General features: G+C 38.6%; 2 protein-coding genes across 2 annotated transcripts; one reads left to right on the plus strand and one right to left on the minus strand.

Annotated features, from left to right (window-relative positions):
- The first annotated feature begins 3870 nt into the window (after positions 1–3870).
- On the plus strand, positions 3871–8885 carry LOC134644957 (activator of 90 kDa heat shock protein ATPase homolog 1-like). Its single transcript, XM_063498158.1, has 9 exons — positions 3871–4102; positions 5508–5698; positions 6094–6176; positions 6271–6388; positions 6579–6670; positions 6947–7075; positions 7192–7293; positions 7433–7484; positions 7840–8885. The coding sequence occupies exons 1-9, from the start codon at positions 4023–4025 to the stop codon at positions 8010–8012; spliced, it is 1020 nt and encodes a 339-aa protein (XP_063354228.1). The 5' UTR covers positions 3871–4022; the 3' UTR covers positions 8013–8885.
- A 397-nt stretch (positions 8886–9282) lies between these two features.
- LOC134646318 (dr1-associated corepressor) lies at positions 9283–13462 on the minus strand. Its single transcript, XM_063500181.1, has 6 exons — positions 13421–13462; positions 12818–12890; positions 12311–12404; positions 10254–10367; positions 10044–10143; positions 9283–9647 (listed from the first exon to the last, which is right to left on the minus strand). The coding sequence occupies exons 1-6, from the start codon at positions 13460–13462 to the stop codon at positions 9621–9623; spliced, it is 450 nt and encodes a 149-aa protein (XP_063356251.1). The 3' UTR covers positions 9283–9620.
- Between the last annotated feature and the right edge of the window lie 4125 nt (positions 13463–17587).

The raw sequence follows: 17587 nt of genomic DNA on the forward strand, positions 1-17587 counted from the left end.
AACAAGCCAAAGCCCGGTGCTGGCTTCAAGAACAAGATGTAGAAGATCTGATGTTGTTCTGGTTACTCTTTGTGTATTGACGCTGCGTTTACCGCTGGCCTTTTTAACAAGAAAAACAATCTGTGGTGAGGGGAATTATACCCAGTCATGGAAAGTGACTAAGAAACACGAATTTACTCCGCTACGTGCCTAGTAACTAGTATGTATGAGGTTATCGTGACATTTCGGTGTTATGCTTTTTGTTTATAGCGAATTATTTTACTTCTGATTTCACTGTCTTTATCTGACAGTTGCAACTACCAGTTTACTGAAACATATAAAAGGCTGGCTGGCGACAAACCTTTTGGCTTTTATTGTGCAGGAAGTTAGAAATCACATATGATCTTAAGTTGTTTAACTGAATTAGTTTAATACTTTAAGAGGTAAAATGACATAATACTTATTCAAGCAAGCATAAATTAGAACAAAATCCCTACAAGAGAATGCAATATTGTTTAGCAAAACATCATTTTTCTGTGTTTGCACTTTATTAATAATCTTATAACCTTTTTACTCACTGTATGAATTATGAGCACTTACGCCGTGGATTCAACCTCCAGTAATACTACAGTTCTACACTGACACAAATATCAAAACGCAACCCAGTTTATTAATAAATAATAAAAATAGGAAATGCTTAATAGAAAATTGTAACAAGAAAGAGATTATTCTATTTATATAATATTAAAAAATAGTCTTTAACCACTCCTAATTTTGTTAGGGAAATGGGATATAGGTGACATGATTTATTGAAAATTGTGCAAATACAAATATAGCTCATACAAAAAAAACTGAATGTGCACAATCCTAATCAACTTAGAAGTCAATATTTGGTAAGACCACTTTTATTCTTCGGCACAGCCTAAAATCTCTTAGGCAAACTTTCTTGTGATTTCATTAAATAGGAATGGGAATAATCAGGAATAGTGCGTGGATCTTACCCAGTGACGTGTAAGCATGGTTTATACATGTTATATGTGTTGAGACCGCATTAATAAAATCATTTTGCTCAACCCCGAACAGTTACTCTGCTTTATTTTGAATGTCACTGGTCCATTATGAGTCAAATTTGAATAAAGCCTTTGAATAAAGTTCAAATGGTGTTAACTGTTTTTAGATAGTAATATAACAGAAACCATAGTTTTACACTTAATACATGGCAAAAAAGGTATATACTTGTTGAGTCACTGGATGCTCTGTTTTCACCAAGTCAAACAAAATTCGTCTAAGCCTTTTCCTTTTGGTGGTGAGGGGCACAAAAGGATTTGCTTTTGCTTATGCTCGTATTTTCTTAAAATGCTGAAGAAATCATTCTGGTGGGGTAACAAGAAGTCAGCTGGTTTCAGTAGCTGATAGAACCGCTTTTAACCCTTTATAGTTGGGTCTAACTTAACTCAGTGTGTCATTTTTTCTTATTTTCACCTTTCTTGTTTATGCGGACAGACACTTAAAAGAAATGTCTTTGGTAATATATTGCATTGATAACCTGTGGAAATATTCTCATTCCCTGGAAATTGTAATGCAATGACAGACAGATGCAAAGAACACTGAGTTTTATACTTTCCCTGTGTACTAAAGAAATCAGAGATCTGATTACAAACTGCGACAGACTGGCGACCTGGGTGTCCAGGGTGTACCCCGCCTCTCGCCCTATGACAGCTGGGATAGGCTCCAGCGCCCCCCGCAACCCTGAAAAGGATAAGCGGAAGCGAATGGATGGATGGATGATTACAAATCCATACTAAGTCCAGAAAAAGACAATAAAGTCAAGTTCAAATATGATCGCATGTGATTTTCCATCTCAATAGAGATCACTTTGATAAGTAAGCTGCATGAACAGTCTTTTAGAATTGTGTATTTTGCTCATTGATGGTTGTTTTTTAAGCTTCTAAACTGCAGGTTTAATAAGAAGTTAAACTGCACTTTGTTTATATCTTCCCAAATCAGTAGCAGCCACATTTGGAGGCTTTTCATTTGTGTTTTTTATAAGACTCTTTAAATCTGATTGGTGTAATTACCAGTAATTATCATCGCTAATGATGCTTATTACCTCTGCCTCTGGATGTTTTCATTTGCAGCAATGGTTATTAGCTTATCTACGTCCCTGTTACCAGTACCTAGTCAGACTTTTAAATTCTCGAGCCTCCAACATCTAGCTACTGATCTGTAACCTTGTTGGAACAATTATTAGACTTGACACAAAAAACAGAAGGCGGGGCTACTTTTTGGATAAGACAGATAATAAGAGTTAATTTAACTTATTAGAGGATATAACTTATTATTAAGTTATATACCAAATGCCAACTTTAGCAAGGTACACCTTGCTAGTCCCAGGTTAGCCCCCTTTTGCTATAAAAACTGTTTTAATTCTTCGTGGCACTAATTCAAAATGGTGCTGGAAAATTTCCTCTGAGATTTTGGTGCATATTGAAGTGACAGTATCACACAGTTGCTGTTCATTTATCGGCTGCGTGTCACCACAACCACCTCTCAAAGGTGCCCTATTGGATTTGGTCACTGTGGAAGCCGTTTGAGTACAGTGAACTCACTTTCACGTACAAAAAAAAACTGTTTGAGATGAGTTTTGCAACATGGTTCATGATCCTGGTGGATGCTGCCGCCAGAAGCGGTCATAGAGTGAGGAACATGGTCAACAATACTCAGGTAGGCTGTGGCTTTTACATTATGCTCAGCTGATATTAAGGGGCCCAAAGTGTGCCAATAAGTTATGCACCATGCCATTAGACCTCCAGAACCACTGATCCAAGGCAAGATGGATCCATGTATTCATGTTGTTTCTGAATGTTCCAGCAGAAATCAAGACTCATCGGACCAGGCAGGATTTTTCCAATCTTTAATTGTGCATTGTTGATGCGCCTGTGTGAACTGTAGCCTGAGTTTGCTGTTCTTGCTGCTATAGGCCATCTTCTTTAAGGTTCCATGTGTCGTACTCTCAGAGATGTTCTTCTGCATACCCTGGTTGTAATTACTGGTTATTTCAGTTATTGTTGCTATAAATATATAGAGAGAGACTCATGGAGTAGATCAACAGTTTATGAAATATTCAGTCTGTGTCTACATGCCTAAATGCATTGAGTTGCTATGTGATTAGATAGCCATGTTACTGAGCAGCTGAACAGCTATACCTATTGAAATGGCTGGTGAGTGGACACCAGCCATTTCTTTTTAACTCACAGCAAAGGGAACATACATAAATAAAAGCTCGTGCTGTACTCACTCAAACTCTAGGTGAGAATCTGCTGACATGGGCTTAATCCCTCACGGTCTTCCACTCATTTTTATAATCACTGTCTAATATCACAGGTTTTTACTTCAAGATATGTAAAATGTTTAGGCCATGCCATCAGAAGTTTCACTAAGAGTTGTTTTCATAATTAATCAGTTATTTTGTCCAAAAATTGCCCCATAGCTGTGAAAAGTCTCCATTTTCATAAACCTGAGGGTGAGGCCTTAATTTGTCTTCCCCTTGCAAACAGCCAAGAACAGACAAAAGAAGTACATCCTTTTGTGTGGTTGGTTTAAATATAATACTTGTAAAAGTAATTTGTATGAGTAGTTCATGTGAGCCTGGCAGAATGAAGCGCTTTCTTTAGGAAAAAACAAACAGTTGAAATGGAAAATAAAAACAAGGCTTTTCAAAGTTTATCTATCTATGTATTTACCTAATTATTTACTTACTTACTTATTTTATTTTTGTAGTTCCAGAAGTCTGCATTCCTAACGCGGAACTATTCTTCAGACTTCCGGCAAGGGGGGGGACATTTGTTTTACCTCCTTCCACAACGTTCCGTTTCCAGCATTTTCTGTGCTCGGCGAATAAACGCAGGAGCACCGCTTGAGACCCCGCAGCAGCCAGAGGCTTCTAGAAACAGCGTGCGCATCGGTGGATAGTCACCGGCAGACACCTGCTCTCTGCTTTTAACCTTACACAGTTAAACGTTTCTTATTATTTATTCAACAAAATGGCGAAGTGGGGAGAAGGAGACCCTCGTTGGATTGTAGAGGAGAGAGCTGATGCGACTAATGTCAACAATTGGCATTGGTAAGATCTAATGAAAGGACATTGGTTTTTAGCTGTTAGCCTAATGCTAACACGACACACCGAGCTCCTGTTAGTATCAAACTGTAGTTTATATGTTTAGATTTGGATCAAGTAAGGTTAGGTCGTTATTTTTGTCTGTAGCCGGCCTCAAGTATTGAGGTATATCAAAGTTTGAAATAATTAGGCGAGCTAACATTGCAGGCGTTCTTAAGTTAGCTTCGCCTGTAGCTAGCCGCTGAAGCTTCAAATGCATGTGTAACGGCTTTTAACATCAGTAGCGTTACAATGCAGCATGACTAATTGTATCTACTGCAGTATTCTGGTGTAGTAACAAGCTTTATAGTCTCTCGCATTTGGCAAGTTTACGGTTACCAATGTTTCATCGGTTACACCAGAACACGTGTGGTAGCCCCAATTACAACGTGACTGCACTTTTTATAACTGCCCTACGCAAAATAATACGAATGAATTCATAGTTTGTAAATATGGCATTTGTTCGTCTTCTGTAATGATCTCGGAGCATTTGATTACAGGCTTTTCTCTGTAGCAGCCATACTCATTACTAGCAAGGGGCGCTGTCACCAGTCAGCTAGAATGTGGTTCCTCAGATTTGTCACTTAAGCCGATCTGTGCCCACCTTCCAGCTGTGGTGACCTCCTAAAATACATTTGTATCTAGCTGAGGATTAGAAAACTGATGTCAGAGGCCATCTGACTGGGTGATCCAGTGTGACGTCCTGAGTAGTTACCAGTAATGTACACTTTACAACTGTACACAACAACTGTACACAGTTGTTGTTGTTGTTTTTTTGTTTTGTTTGATTTCCCCCCTTTTGTGTTATGAAAATAAAAATAAAGAACCCTTCATTTTAATGTTTTACAGTCTTAATCCTCATCATCACACTATATATATCACTATATATATATTTTTTTTAACACATTTAACTAGTACATAATGAGTGGCCACATAGGGTGAATCTCTGATTCAGTCATGTGAGGAGAGGTTCCAGTAGGAAAGGCATCTGGTGTAAAGCCTCTGCCAAATTAAACATGTGGAGCTTCCCGCTGTGGCAACTCCTTGTGAATAAGAGAGCAGATCCAAGTACCATGATCTTCCTCTTGCTAGTTTACAATTGATGTGACTGAGCAGGTAAATCTTGGCCAGTCTAGCCTCACATTTGCCAAACGACCAGTGTCAAACAGACATATGTTTGATGACATGTCAGTGCATCTCATGTTTGGGATTCAGAAAACAAATTTCCCAGTTGAGTATGACTGCAAACACTTTGAAAATACATTGAGAAGAAGGCTTGTAAAGTGCACAATCCTTAGTTAAGGTGTTGGGGTTTTTTGTTCCCTGTTTGGATGTGCTCACTTATCTCTTTGGTCTTTGCTGGACTTTGCAGGACGGAAAGAGATGCAACAAACTGGTCATCAGATAAATTAAAATCTCTGCTTCTTGGACTGAGCGTGGAGAATGAGGAGGGAACGTGTGAAGTGACAGAAGTCAGCAAGGTGGAAGGAGAGGCCTCAATTAACAACCGCAAAGGGAAACTTATTTTCTTTTATGAGTGGAACGTGAAAGCTACTTGGACTGGTAAGTAGAAAACTAGCATTATTGTTTGTTTCATTTAAGGCAGTAGTTTGGTTTTAATTGCATCTCTGAAACTGGTCGTTTGGCTGCTAACAGTGGCAGTTACCGTCATTGCTTCCAGACTATAATTTAGCAGGCACTGAGACTTAATCAGCATTGTGCCAGCTTGTTTGCAAACATCTTGAATGCAGGGCACGATCTCTTATATGTTGAAGTTTTGCAGCTCAGCCTTAACAGGTAGATTTTTATATCTAATAGGGGGAAAAAGCTTCAGTGGCTACTAGAGAAGAGTGACTGAGCTAATATGTTGCATTTTTATTATCATTACTAAAATAGGAGGCAGGTTTGAAGAGGCTTTGAATCTTTGCTGACATGTTTATTCTTTTTTGTTTGAACAGGAAAGTCAAAAGCGGGAGTCAAGTATAAAGGAACAATTGAAGTTCCAAACCTGTCTGATGAAAATGACATGGAGGATCTTGATGTAAGTTTCACCAAAGCACACGTGCACACTGATTCAGGCTGGCTGGAAGGTGGAGGAAGAGTTTACCGAGTTTACTTTCCTGTGTCGTGTCCAGATTTCTGTATCGTTGAACAAAGATGAACCCGACACGCCGCTGATGAACCTGATGAAAACGAAAGGAGTGGATAAATTCCGCGACGCACTGCAGAGCTACGTTGGGTTCTTAAAAACAGGTGAGCTAACGAACAGCAAATTTCTCCCAGAGCCTAATTGCTGAACACATTGAGATTATGCATGATTGTAAATTGTTAAACTCTTTTTGGGTAGAATTTGCGTTAGGAGTTTTCCAGATTCAGTTTAGGTTAAAGAAAAGGGTCAAATGCTTATATTTATACAAATTCTTCTTTCTTTTTTTAATTGCAGAATTCACACAGGGGATGATCCTACCTACAGCCAATGGTGTGGCCAAACCACAGTCCACATCACAGTCCAAAGCTAAGCTGGATAAAACTGAGGTTGGTGCACATCAATCACATAGTAAAGATTTTGGACTTTGACACTCACTTTGTCCCCATTTTATTTACTCTGATACCCGAAGCAGTGTTAAGCCTGCTTTCTGTGGTTGAATTCCCACCATTCAGTTGTTGTTCATGTCAGATTACGTGGAAGGTTTAAAGCAGTTTCTAGTTACGTCAAAAATTATGACGTTTCTGCAGAAGTCTAAACCAGGCTTTAGTTATGGCACATAAACTGATCCGTGCTCACCAGACTTCTATGCTTGTGTGGAACAGATTTCCTCCTCTGCCAGCACAGCCACTCCCGTCAACACCGGCGTCAAGATCCCCACCTGTAAATTTACACTGAAAGAAACGTTTCTCACCTCACCAGCTGAACTCTACAGGGTCTTTCTGAACAAAGAGGTGAGCCTCAGCTGTTTGTTTGATTGGAAACCCAGGCTGTGGTTGTGTCTTGTTAAGTCTTTCAGTAAAAATGGACTTTGCTTCTTTTGATTTTGGGGCTTCTTGTCAATAAACAGATGGTTCAGGCGTTCACGCGTGGTTCAGCCACAGTGGATGGAGAGAAGGGCGGAAAGTTTCGTCTGCTAGATGGAAATATTCTGGGCGAGTTCACAGAGCTGGTGAGTCTGATCTGTGAAATTTTAAAATAATCTAAGCATTTGTGTATATGAATAATTTATTAGGGGTACTTGACTGTACCGTACCACATTAACGTCACTTTACCTGAGTAAATTCTAACACAAGTCCCCTTGCTTTCAGGTTCCAGATGAGAAAATAGTTATGAAGTGGCGGTATAACAACTGGCCCTGTGGTATGTTTCTTTCTATTTTTCACTGTGGCAAAAGTGCTTACTATCATACAACAAATTGGACCATTTAAATTCAGATAAATTTGAAAAAATGTACTAGTATAGATGAATTCAAACACATAAACTACATTCAGAGGATGAAATAATAATTGCACAGCAGTGGTTTGTGTTATCGCTCAATAAAAAGGTCAGCTTTTCATTCACCTACTATAATTTTATAATATATTGATCATTTATAGTAAATTTATCCTCATCTGTAGCTCACTTCAGGGTCAAAAATTATCTCCTCGGATCTCTCTTCCTTTTATGCTATTGTGCTTTTATAGTTAAAAGTATGGAATTTTTTTTTTTGCCACAGAGCACTACGCCACGATCACAATGACGTTCTTGGACCGGAGCAGCGAGACAGAGCTGAAGGTGGAGTATCGAGGCGTCCCAAACAGCCAGGAGGAGCAGACAAAAGAGGGCTGGAAGAGATACTACTTCGAATCTATTAAACAGACATTTGGCTACGGAGCACGGCTCTTCTGAAAACGGTGTACTGTAGTGCTGTTTTGTTTTGGGTTTCTTTCCTGTTTTGGATTTTTAATCTTTTGTCCTTCGATCTCTGGCACATCCGACTGTAAACTCAGATCACGACTTAACAGAAGAGACAGCATAAGTGAGGCCAATCCATCACCTCTCTGTGTGTAAATGTTTTCTTTTCTGAGCATATTTAAAATCAATCTTTGTTTTTGTCCCCCCTCCTTCAGTATTTGGATCAGTTGTTCAAAGGAGAATGAATGGACTGTGCCTTTGGGACTCGGGATAAATAATGGATTGAATAAAACAAAGAGGGATCTATCGCACCACTACTTCAAATTGGCCTCCACGTCTATAAATATGTAATTATTGCAGGAGATAAACAGAAATGTTTGTTTTCTTTTATTTGAAAAACAATGTTTAAAAAATGAATGTTTATTTTTTACTTGTATTGCTCATTTTGAGTGTCATTGTAGTGAAGATGCTCTAAGCCAAGATGCATGTTTTCATTCCAAACTGCCCCCCATGTGGAAGAATAACGTCCGGTCACCTGCAGCCGAGCAGGACTGTACTCCAGCTTGTTCCATTGAGACTAGATTTGATGCTCATTATGAGTTTAGCGTCTGTCAGCGCGGATCAGCAGGAGGAACGTTAGCGAACCTCATCGGTGCTGGGACATGGAAACCGTCTCACCTCCTCATGCAGGTCACTGCGTAGCAACTGAAGAGAGATGTTTTTGCTGTATTTGGTTTCAAAATGTTAAAAAAAAAAATCCAGTAAAAATAACCTTTCAGAACAGAGTGCATCTATTTATTCCTCATTTCACGCCATCACAGTGTAAAAAGGTTAGTTTATTGGAATAAACCAATCCCTATATGCTTGCGACTTGTTTTTATTCAACTTCTTTACATTCGAACTATCTGGAGATTCCAATTATTTATTTACATACGTTATTTATTTTCATTTCATATGCAAATATCTTTAAAACTTTTAATTTACAAGTGCTCTAAAAATAGACACCACAAAGGCCACTATTTCTTAAAATAAGCACTTAGTTTGGTTTTAAAGATTGCTGCACATCCCACAAGTCCAACCAGAAAACAAAAACAAGCAAAAAATAAAGTAATACGTTGTGAAAGCGTCTAATTCGTATCAAAGAATATACATCTTCAAAATACAGTAAAAAAAAAAAGCTGCACACTGTCTAAAAGTGTGCCAGAATAATCTCAAAACTCAATATTGTAATCTAAATAGCATCATTATACAAGCATGTACTGCTCTACAAACACAATTTCCTAATCAGCAAGAAGAAGGAAAAAAAATCTACAACTCAGTGCAAACTTCCACAAAAGATTCAAGTGATCTTAAAATATATCTGCTCCAAACAAAGATCCCTTATCCTCCCAAGAAAAGAAACTCTTTATTTACCCAAAAGCTGGACTTGAGCTAACGAAACAACTTGTATGTAGACGTCAGCTGAAGTATTGTGATTACTTAGCCTCACTTATTTGTGACCAAGATCCAGGACAGCAGAGACAAAAGACAAATGTAAGGAGAAGTGACATAATGAAATGAGGCACTGCTGTGACTTCACAGCGGCTTCCACTGGTTGCACAGTCATAAGCAGATGTAGAGCTCCGACTCCTGGAAGAAGGAGAGGAAATGATTGACTAACTGAAACAAGAAGGGGTATTAACATGTCCGCAAAGTTGATAAGCTCTTAGTAACCAAGGTAACTGATAAGAATTTGTTCTCCGTCTTCACCCTTCACCCACGGATCACCACAACCGTTCTCTAGACAAGACAAACACTGCTGAGGTAAGAAGTACTCTACACTTTTTCAGCCACACAACAATTTGGTTTCCTTGAGTAAAATTATCACTATGGCCTCAAGGGGTCGCTGCTGCAGCTTTTAGCATGCAACACAAAAGTGTCCACTACTGCCTGAGTGTCAGAAACACAAGTACACACATTCTGAGAGCTGATTGGTTCGGTTCGCATTTTAGTTGGAGTAAGATTTCGTTTTTAGTTACTACGTACGCTGGCACTCGAGTCGTTGTCAAGTGAGTCGAGGCTCCCTTGCGGAGCCATTTCCTCCACTTCAGGTGGTTTTTTAACAGAAACTTCATGCTGTTTGTTCCTTGAAACAAAGAAAAGGTCAATTATCATAAGAATTTAATAATGTTGAGGGCATTTGGAGGCTTTTTAAGAAGGAATTAGTTACATTGACATTAAAGGTACACTCTCTACCTGTATAAAGGCCACATACTCATGCCTCTGTTGTCCTTCTGGGTTATAGGCGTGGTTTGTGCTACCAAGTCTTTGAGAAAATGGAAGAGCTTTTCAGACTCTATGCATTGCTTCCTATAAAAGCACAAAATTTAATACATTATATGCCAACTTTTCATATACATGCATGTGAACGACATGCTAAAGAGAAAAAAAGCAAACAAACTGACAGTATATTGATTTAATTTGCTTTTTTTGTTAAATATGCAATTTATTTTATTGGGGATAACTAATGTTAACGGCCTAGGAACTGTTTTAAAAACAACAGCATACAGTATTCTTGATTCTTGAGCCACTGCTGATTCTTTATATTAAAAAAAACAAAAAAAACAGACTTTCTTATAATTTCTTAGAAAATGGTCCAGAACAATAACTCCCCAAGCTTTCTGAAGGTCTTTCAAAGTTTTGCTTCAAACATTGGCCTCTTTTTCACTAACTTTCAGTCCAGTCCTTGTACCTGAATATTTTTATAGGAATGTTTTTTGTTTATGCTACTTAACATTGACCTATGAACCTTAAAAGGCCACCTAACTAAAGTAAGACGACCCATTTTTGTCTCATCCTTAACAAATAGGGTGGTGGGGGTGGGGGGTGGGGGTCATTAAAGACCTGGCACAGGACCTAAAAGATGCATTTGAACCTTCAATTGATCCATCTCTGTTTCGCTCAAGCCTCATCAGAAATGATCTCAGTGGAATGGTGGCTGTCAAGAAGCCATTAGTAAGGAAAGGAAACAGAGGAAAAAGGCTGAGGTATGCTAAAATATACAAAAACTCGACTGAAAATCAGAGGCAACAATGGCAAAATGACACAACATTTAAATTTTTGGTTCAAATTGTTGTCAAGCAGTATGGAAGAGTTCAGGAGAAAGACACAACATGTCTGTTTGCAGCCATCTGTAAAACATGGTAGAGGTTCTGCCATGGTTTGAAAAGCAATGCCAGCATCACTGGCTGCAGGATCATGTGATCCCCAGCATCACTGGCTACCAACACGTGAAGCTACCATCAGATTTTGATCCACCATGCAAAAACAAAGTATCTAATTGGCAGAATTTCATTTGTCAGCATGACCATACACACTTCCAATGCAGTAAAAGCATACCTGGACAGAAAAACACACAGTGGGACAGTATCAGTCATGGATTGGCCTCCCAAGACTCTGGACCTCAAAATCAGTGAAGCAATCTTGGATTGTCATCACAGACATCACAACAAGAGGCAGCCAACATCGAAAGAAGAGCTTTGAATGTCCTTCAAAAATCCTGGAGAACTATTCCCACTTAATGAAATGACAAGACAGAAATTTCAGGCTGTGTTGAAGAATGAAGGTCCTCGTACCAAATATCGATTTTCACGCTTGTTAAAAATGTACAAACTCTATGTTTTATAAGTATTTCGGTGCATGTTTCAATAAATCGCTGCATCTATTTTCCATTTTCCTAGCAAAGTATAAAGAAATAAGAGGTGGATCGAGATTGTTGCACAGTACTGTAACCTGTTCAGTCATTTTTTTAGTTGAAATTTGTGAGGAACCTCGTGCGTAGTAAGTCTGAATGAATGCTGTCATATTCAGTTAGATATGAACAAGATTATAATTGCACGTGTGTCTTCTTCATCTTCACAAAAGACAGTTTGCACGCCTGCAGCAGTCGAAGGTGCACATAGATCTCGGGAAAATATCTGCCTCACTTACACTCATAATATTTATCTTCCAGCGTGAAACCCTAAAGCACTGCTTTCAGAGATGAGGACAGAAAGTGAAACAGGTCATGTGAACCAGACTCACTGACAATAGGAGCTGACTTTAGTTTATTGCTTCCAGCTGTTTTTGGAAGTTTTTCATCTAAATGTTCTTCTGTGAGCATAGAGTGTTTCATGCATTTACGCACAGGGCACAACACTGGTGATTTCATTAATTACGTCTACATATACCATCATTTTAGCATCATGGACAGATTAGTCTTGATTAATTCATAATCTCATATACTTGAGCTCAAATAACAAAGTCTTACTTACATGTGAGCCACAGACACAACAGTGCTGAGCTTGGACTCTGTAATCACGAAGGTTTTGGTTAGCAGAGACTTCAGGAATATCTCCAAGGCCCGAGCTTATTGATGCAGTATGGGATTTCACAGCTCTACAACACTTTCAGCATGTATTTACATACTTGCTTTGACATAATACAGTTACCATTTAACACTGGCTAACATCAAATATCCACACCATCACAGCAGAAAACAGTTCCTATCACCTGGAGGGATGTATCTTAGTGCAATAAACTGAACAATTTATTGTTGAGCCATTGTGTGTATTCGCTTTAATCAGCCTAAATTAATGTTTAATTCAGTCTACCCAATATCCAATACCTAAAACAACAAGATTCATTAGGACAGTTTATTTATTTTGCTAAGCGATTGGCACTTGAACGCAACTGACTTTAACTCCCAGCAAGTGCCTCAGGAGAAGCTGGAAGAAGATGCTGCTTCGGCAAAGCGCTGAGCTTTGACTCATAAAGGATACATATGATTACAGGAACTGCCATCGCCATCCGGCCCACCTCAGTGTCCTTCTGCATGATTTTTTTGATGCGCCTCTGGCAACAATATCAAAGAGTTTACAGCTGTTCAAGCAAATGGAAGTTACGGTGCATTGAGGAGCACTGAGTAAACTGCATGTAACTGATGAAATAACTGTTAATAGCAGCTGAAGGTGTTTTTTTTAATGGTTCATATGTGAAAAACAATGTGTGACATGTATGTACCAACTATTTATACTACAAAATAGGCCTACATACACTTCATTAAAACGGAAAACAAGTTTCCCAACCAGAACATAAAAAATGGAAGGAACAGAAAGCATAAAGTCCTGCAAACTCGTATTCATTGAAAAAACATCGAAACACCTTCTATAATGGTACTGTTTTTTGTTGTTGTTTTTTAACGAGTAAGTAATTTAGCCTAGTAGAGCTAAAGCATTTTTAACATATCTCCTAGTTTGCTAGGCTAGCTCGCTAATAAACATGATTTCCAGCAGTCTTTGAATGCAACAGTTGTCACACGACTACAGTTACCCGTTAGCTCGTTTGGCAGCTTTAATTTTCCACATTATTCCACATTTACTCACAGGAGGGAAGCGTACGTTATATCTTCTCTTCTGTCCGGGCATTTTCGTCGCTTTAATCCGCGCCGCTCGAACACATTTTTCATATTTTTACCGCAAATCGCTGCTTCGTCCATTTGTTTACCTTCAGCAGGAAGAACCCCGAAAAAATGCCCCAGAAAAGAAAAAACACACACCTGAGGTCAACCTGTCCTGACCCCGACAATGACGTCATCACACTGGCGCGTTAACAACTCATATGCTAAAAATGGTTTTAAAAAAATTCAAAACGTTAACTATTTAGGACTTTAAATACCATTAATGTCAGTTCAAATTTATTTATATAGTACCAGTTCACAACAACATTCTCAGCAAGACGCTTTACATTGTCAGGTAAAGACCTTACAATATTAGAAACAAAGTCCAATAATCAGATGGCCCCCTATGAGCAAGCTCTTGGCGACAGTGGGAAGGAAAAACTCCTTTTTAACAGCACAAAACCTCCAGCAGAATCAGGTTCAGGAGTTGGGGTGATTGGAAAGAGATAAGAGCAGCGTGAGACAGGACAAAACACACACATGGGAGAAAAAGCCAGAGTTTAATCATCGCTAATGATCAAATTCAATCGAGTTGGATAAACACTTGGAGAGGGAAGAAAGACAAATAAAGTAGAAACATTCAATCCATGGGATATGGGAAGGCCTCAGCAGCCTAGGCCTATTCCAGTATAATCAAGAGATGGTTCAGGGTCACCTTATCCAACACTAACTATAATCTTTATCAAAAACCAAAATTTTAAGCCTAACCTTAAAAGTAGAGAGGGTGTCCAAAAAGTCCAAACTGGAAGCTGGTTCAACAGAAGAGGGCCTGAAAGGCCTGTCAGAGACTGTCAGGATAATGGAACAAATGTATAATGGGACAAATGACGCCTAAAGGACATATCCTGTCAGCAATAACTCCAACATTCCTCACAATGTTACTGTTACTTAACATAGCCATTATTTGACTTATATTGGAATTCATCTATTTATTCATTAATCTGACCTGCAGCTAACATGACAAATTAAAAAATAAAAGCATGTCCTGTAGGCTGCTTTTCAGATTTTGCAGCGTTTAGGCCATATATAGGGCCCTCCCCTGCACCACTATGTGCGATTAAGAAAATGAGTGGATGTATGAATTTTGCATTTACTATATTACTGCATGAAAACATCCACATTAATCATGTTAAGTACACAAATAAAGAAATCTTATTAAATATGAAGATTTCAAGTTTTTCTGTTGTGGCCACAGGATATTTTTAACACTGAAAGTCCTCTTACATAAGTTCACATTTTAAAGCTGGCCAGTTTGCTTTTTTATACTTCACACAGTTTTTGTTTTCATTCACGCACCATCTGCTGGACTGAAGACCACCCGGAAAACACGGATGTTTTCATTTGCTTGCGGTGACATATTGATCTTCAGCAGAGTATCACTCTGCCTGGACCACTCTGGCTTCACTAATGACTGCAAAGGTTAATCAGATAAGGTTAATCAGTACTCACTGAAAAAGATTATGTAAGACTAATAAAGCATCGACACCAGCAGGACGACTGTTATCTTTACTTTATGCATGCATGTTCTTTTTTTAAACATATTTGGGCCGACTGGTGGTAATTGGTGCATTTTTCATCAACACTTCTAGTCTCAACTAGTTTAGATTTTAACCTTTTATAACCTGGGACATTTTTTTTTCATGTAGCACCTTTACGGAAAAGGAGAAAAATATAACCAGCCATTATTTCAATTCAGATATATCGACAGGATTTTGGAATAAAAGCATCTTTCTGCTTCTAAGCATTTTATTTGTAGTACTTTTCTTACATACAATTTTAGATCATAAGAATATAAAGGTTAAGTAAGGGATGTCAAACTCATTTTAGATCGTGGGCCACACACAGTACAGTCAGCCCACTTTGAGTTTGAACGAGTGAAACTCACCTTTCTGTCAGTGTAAAGAAGTTTAAATACACATTTAATCCCTGACATAGATTATATAAGAAAAAGTGCAATTTCAGCTGTAAATCTAAGTGTTATCGAAATGACAAAGAAATGCTGCTGAAGTAAATGAAAGAAATTACACAACTCTTTTGCAAAATTACAGAAACTTCATGGTAACTCATTGCCCAGAAAGATTTTTTTAATGTAAACTCATTGTAAATAAGAAAAAAGAAAAGAAAAAAGAATTGTAGGTATTGAAAAAACAGGAATGTTGTTTATTTATTACTTTGGTATAGTATGAATTGCCATGTGTGAGATCTTTATCAGAGAAAAGTTGTAAAACGTATGAAAATACAGTTAAAAGTCCAAAGTTTATGCCCTCCTTTACAGTTTTTGACTCTATCCAATGGGCCAGATTCCTGAGCCAATTCTGGCCCTCAGGCCTTATGTTTCACACCCCTGGTTTAGACTGTCTGCAGTCAAACAAATAAATCCAATTTTCTGCTGATGTGACTGCCTCGCCATTAATGAGTGAACTAAAAAAAATTAAAAAATAATATTCACCGCATCTTGATGCATTCTCAATCATCCAGGTAAGTAAATCTCCAAAAGCTGATTCTGTTCATCTGGACGTAGCGTGCAGATAACGCTACGTCCAGATGAACAGAATCAACTTTTGGAGAATATTCACTGCATTCTTATAAAATAACATTGCCCCTCAGCCCATAAAATGCCCTGCAACCTGGCATGTTGCAGACCTGGGATTGATTTTCTGCTAAGACGTGCAGATAAATATCTCAACCCTAATTCAGGAAGTGTGGCCTAACAACATTAAAATCAGTTACACTGCCTGATAAAGGTGCATGGCATTGAATATTTATGTGTGGTGGTTGCGGGGAGAGCAAATAAAACAGCCTCCAGTGTGTTTGAGGGGGAGTTTTGAACTTAAGAATCTTGCAGATGGGGATCTGAGTTTTTGTTTCCCCTCAAGGAATCAACTTGAGTCTTTCCACAGAGAGGAATTACAGCCACTGTAACTGTAACACGTGACTACACAAGAGAGGGAAAAGAAGAGAAATAAACCCAGGCCTGCCAGGACCATGACAAATAGTAATATCTGGCATATTTAGCCAGCTTAGAGTGCTGAGTTCATTATACATTCATAGCACATCATAACAGAATGGAAAAAGTACTGGGTGTTATGTAACGCCACCTGGTGGACAGCTTTTGTGTAGAATAAAGACTCGACAGAGGGATTGGAATCCCACAACTCTGAGTTTTGTTCACTGGAATAGTTGTAGTACTCGAGACACAAACGAGAAAAAAAAAAAAAAGCCTTCTGTGTTGGTTTGCAGGTCCCTGACACGTGGAGCTTAGTCAGTGCATCTTGGGGCATCAGGCCAGTGTACCAGGCCCATTCAGAGGTGGCTGTCTTGCACCTCTGATTGCACATACCGGATTCCTCTCCTTGACTCCTATCCTTAACCCCCTTTGTACTTCCCACCAGTGATGCAGGCAGAGGAGAGAGGAGTGGAGTCAGCAGGCCTTTGACAAAATGAGAGCACCTCTCTTCAACGCTTCATTTTAAAGCAATTTCAGTTAAATATGATCTTTGGCTCAACTGCATTATAACTTATTGTCATTGTTTTTTATTTTATTAGCCCAACTACATCTGCATTTTATGATGTAGCAATGTTAATAGGGTGTTATATTTTCTGGGCAACTTTCAATTCAATTCACAGCACAGTGCAATTAGAAAAGACATGACATTTTTTATTAATGCACACAGAAACAGTGAAGGGCAGACAGATTGGTCATGCTACATAATTGAAACAACATTTGTGTGCTACACTTCGTTCATACACTGAAGGTGAAAATGCTTCTGAAGAGAGTGCATTAATACATCCTGTGTTACAGCTCCTCCTGCATCGTCTTTTCCCTCTTTCCAGGTGATGAGTATGCAAAAATCAGGAAATGTGAACGCAAGGCCTTAACTTTTCCGCCAAGCACCGTGTTAGCAGTTCATTTGTTTTCTGACTTATTAATTTAGTTTTGTATCATCTAGCCACCAGAAGCAAAGCTAGAAGTGTCTTACCTGGGCTAAGGAGAAAAAGAACTGGAATTCAGTTTTGACTTCTGCTGCAATATTCACATGGTAGGCTTAGAAATTAGGCATTTACAGCATTTCATCCTGCAGCAGTGGTTCTG

Source organism: Pelmatolapia mariae, linkage group LG16_19 (genome assembly GCF_036321145.2).
Source record: "Pelmatolapia mariae isolate MD_Pm_ZW linkage group LG16_19, Pm_UMD_F_2, whole genome shotgun sequence".
Lineage (NCBI taxonomy): Eukaryota > Metazoa > Chordata > Actinopteri > Cichliformes > Cichlidae > Pelmatolapia > Pelmatolapia mariae.